The sequence below is a fragment of the Lathamus discolor genome, unplaced genomic scaffold, assembly GCF_037157495.1.
Source record: "Lathamus discolor isolate bLatDis1 unplaced genomic scaffold, bLatDis1.hap1 Scaffold_162, whole genome shotgun sequence".
Classification (NCBI taxonomy): domain Eukaryota; kingdom Metazoa; phylum Chordata; class Aves; order Psittaciformes; family Psittacidae; genus Lathamus; species Lathamus discolor.
In genome coordinates, this window is record NW_027069191.1 from 78,294 (window position 1) to 81,433 (window position 3,140).

Here is a 3,140-nt window from a genome sequence, read left to right on the forward strand (position 1 = left end):
GGCAGATGTGGGTCTCAGAATTCACCTGGAGGTCACTTGGGGGACAGCTTTGGGTCTGTGCAGTCAGTTTGGGGAAAGTTGTGGGTCTGGGGTGTCACTGGTGGGGCAGTTGTGGGTCTGAAGCGTCTCTTTGGGGTCACTGGGGGGGCAGATGTGGGTCTGGGGGGTCACTTGGGGGCAGTTGTGGGTCTCGGGAGTCACTGGGTTATCACTTGGAGGGCAGTTGTGGGCTTGGAGGTCTCTTGGGGGTCACTTGTGGGGGCACTTGTGGGTCTGAGGGGTCACTTGGCAGGCACTTGGGGGGCACTTGGGGGGGCACTTGTGGGTCTGAGGGGTCACTTGGCAGGCACTTGGGGGGCACTTGTGGGTGTGGGGAGGTCACGTGGGGGGCAGATGTGGGTTTTGTGTTCACTAGGGGGGTTACTTTGGGGGTAGTTGTGGGTGTGGGGGGCACTTGGGGGCAGATGTGGGTCTTGGTTTCACTGGGGGGCAGTTGTGGGTCTGTTGTGGGTATGGGGTGGGCCTCACTGAGTGCTATGGGGCTGGGCATGGGGAGGCAGGGATCACTCTCACACTGCTGACCCTGGAATCTCCCTAAATGCCAGTTTAGGACTCCAGAAGCCCCCTAAATCCTAGTTTCTGACCCTGGAACCTTCTTATATCCCTGTTTCTGACCCTGGAATCTCCATAAATCCCAGCTTTGGACTCCAGAAGCCCCCTAAACCCCAGTTTCTGACCATGGAAGCTCCCTAAATCCCAGTTTCTGACACCTCTAGATCCTGGTCAGTGTAGAGAGACCCCCGGATGTCCTTCCACATCCCAGTGGTGGGCACTTGCTCTGAGGCATCCAGGTCTTTCCAATTCTAGATTGGGTATAAGGAAGAAATTCTTTACTGTAAGGGTGGTGAGGCACTGGAGTGGGTTGCCCAGGGAAGCTGTGAATGCTCCATCCCTGGTGGTGTTCAAGGCCAGGTTGGACAGAGCCTTGGGTGGGATGGTTTAGTGTGAGGTGTCCCTGCCCATGGCAGGGGGGTTGGAACTGGATGATCTTGAGGCCCTTTCCAACCCTAACTATTCCATGATCCTATGATTCTAAGGGGGTATCTGCATCATCCCTTCTGCTCTTGGCTCCTCTTACTTCTACATCAGGCTGTCAAGAAACCAAACAAAGCTCTGCGCAGACCCCAGGCTCTACAGCACAAAAGCTCATGTGTTCCTCTGTGTCTTCTCTAGGTGAGAGTACGGCCTTGGGCATCCTGCATGACAAGAAGGACTGGGAAGAATGGGAAATCTTGTTCAAAACCCTGGCTCAGCCCATCCTCCAGGTACACATGGTCCCAGCTGCTGCTGATATCACATACCCAAAGCACCATTTCCTGGTCATGTCCATGTCCAGACACATCTGCTGGGCTCAGTGTGGAAGAAAACATTTGTCACCTCTTTTGTGAAAGGGGACCTTGTCGTGGTGTGGTCTCCTGCTTCACTCCAGTAGAGAACTGACTTCTTGGATGCTTTGATTCAGATCCTCCTTGGAAACCCATTGGTTTTCTTCCCTTGGAAAAACCACCTGTGGGTTTCTGCCTGGGCACTTGGGTTCTTGTTCCTTTGGAGACAAGTTTTCCCCATGTTCCCCACTTCTCCAGAGCCCTCATTGCTTTTCTTTGCCCTGAGACCCTGTGAATCCTCTCAGACCTCTTGAGTGAGGGGAGGTGGCTCCTAATGACCCTTGGTTTCTTGCAGGAACTGAAGCACAGCCTTAATTCTATCAAGGAGCAGAGGGTGAATGAAGGTCCCCAGAGCTTCAGCCTCCTCCTGAAAAGGGGAGTTTAGGAGGAGGTGGAGGCCTGAGGCATTGAGGGCATCCAGGGCAGATCCTTTCTCCTGGGGCATGTGGGGCTTGGCGAGGTTGTTCTGCCATGTGCAAGGTGGCTGAGATGGGCTTTTCAGCTCCTAAGTTGTGGTGCCTGGTTGGTTGATGTCACACATGGTCTCATGGAGGCTCGAAGCTCAAGCTCAAGCGAGCATGGTTTGGGTGACACCTCCGGCCATGTTCCTGTTGGGACACATTCTCTCAGCTGACCTGTCTCCTGGGAGGATGCCTTGAGGGGGCTGCTTTTTATTCTCTCTGTCTCCATAGAGGAGCAACGTTTGGCTTTCAGCAGAGCTATTGAGACCATCCAGAAGGTTTGGGGCAATATTAAGATGAACCCATCCATCTCAGGTATGTGGTCATCTCCAGGAGGTCCCATCCCTCTTGCCTTGACTGTTTGGTCTGCTCTGAAGCAGAGCTGCTTTCTGCACTTACCCTTGCTAGCAAAGCTGCTGAGCTTGCTCCCCACCTGCTGAAACCACATTAGAACCCCTCCTAAAGATACAAAACCTGATAAAGAACCCTTCCAAGACCTCAGTGGAAGGGAGGATGTCCCCTGGCTCCATACAGTGGGTAGAAGACCTCCTTTTACAGGCATCACCGTCCTGTCAGACCTCTCGCCCAGCGACATCAGCACCAGCACTGCCATCCTCCACCTCCTCCCAACCCAACCATCCATCAGCTGCCTGGTGGCCAGGTTCCTCATCCAGCTGCAGAACAGCTGCGTGGACACGGCCGCACGAGTCACCAGGGAGAGGCAGTGGTAATGTCCCAAGATGCTGACCCTGTAGCTTGTCCACCTCCTCCAGCAGGTCCTCAGTGGCAGAGCAGGGCAAGGTGAGAGACCCAGCAACCTGGGCAACCGTTCCTCTCCCAGGTCCATCTCCGTAGAAGAGATGAAGCCCTCCTCTGTGCTGACTGTAACCAAGAGTGACCTAGTGACCATGGCACTGGCCAACTTGCAATACGAGATAGACAAAGACGGCACCAAAATGACCTACTTCGACTTCCAGATGCTGCAGAGGCAAGTGGTTCATCGCTTCATCAGTGGGAAGCCCATCATCAAAGCTCAGGTGAGCTCCGCACCGGCCAAATCAGGTTGTCCCAGGCCAGCAGTGGCATTTGGGTCTGTTTCCAGCTTCTTCTGGAGTCAGCAGACTCAACTGAAGGCAATAGCAGATGCCTGCTGTGCATCTGCCTCTGTTCCTTGGGTTTTGAAGGAGTGCCATGACCAGAAGCTGCATCTGTGGCCATGAAATGGTAGTCTGAA

General features: G+C 54.2%; 1 protein-coding gene across 1 annotated transcript; it reads left to right on the forward strand.

Moving 5' to 3' along the window:
* The first annotated feature begins 1,886 nt into the window (after positions 1–1,886).
* LOC136006379 (E3 ubiquitin-protein ligase RNF213-like) lies at positions 1,887–3,140 on the forward strand. The gene is made up of 3 exons (XM_065664384.1): positions 1,887–2,221; positions 2,465–2,633; positions 2,748–3,140. Exons 1-3 carry the CDS (start codon positions 2,203–2,205, stop codon positions 3,124–3,126), a joined length of 567 nt encoding a protein of 188 aa, XP_065520456.1. The 5' UTR covers positions 1,887–2,202; the 3' UTR covers positions 3,127–3,140.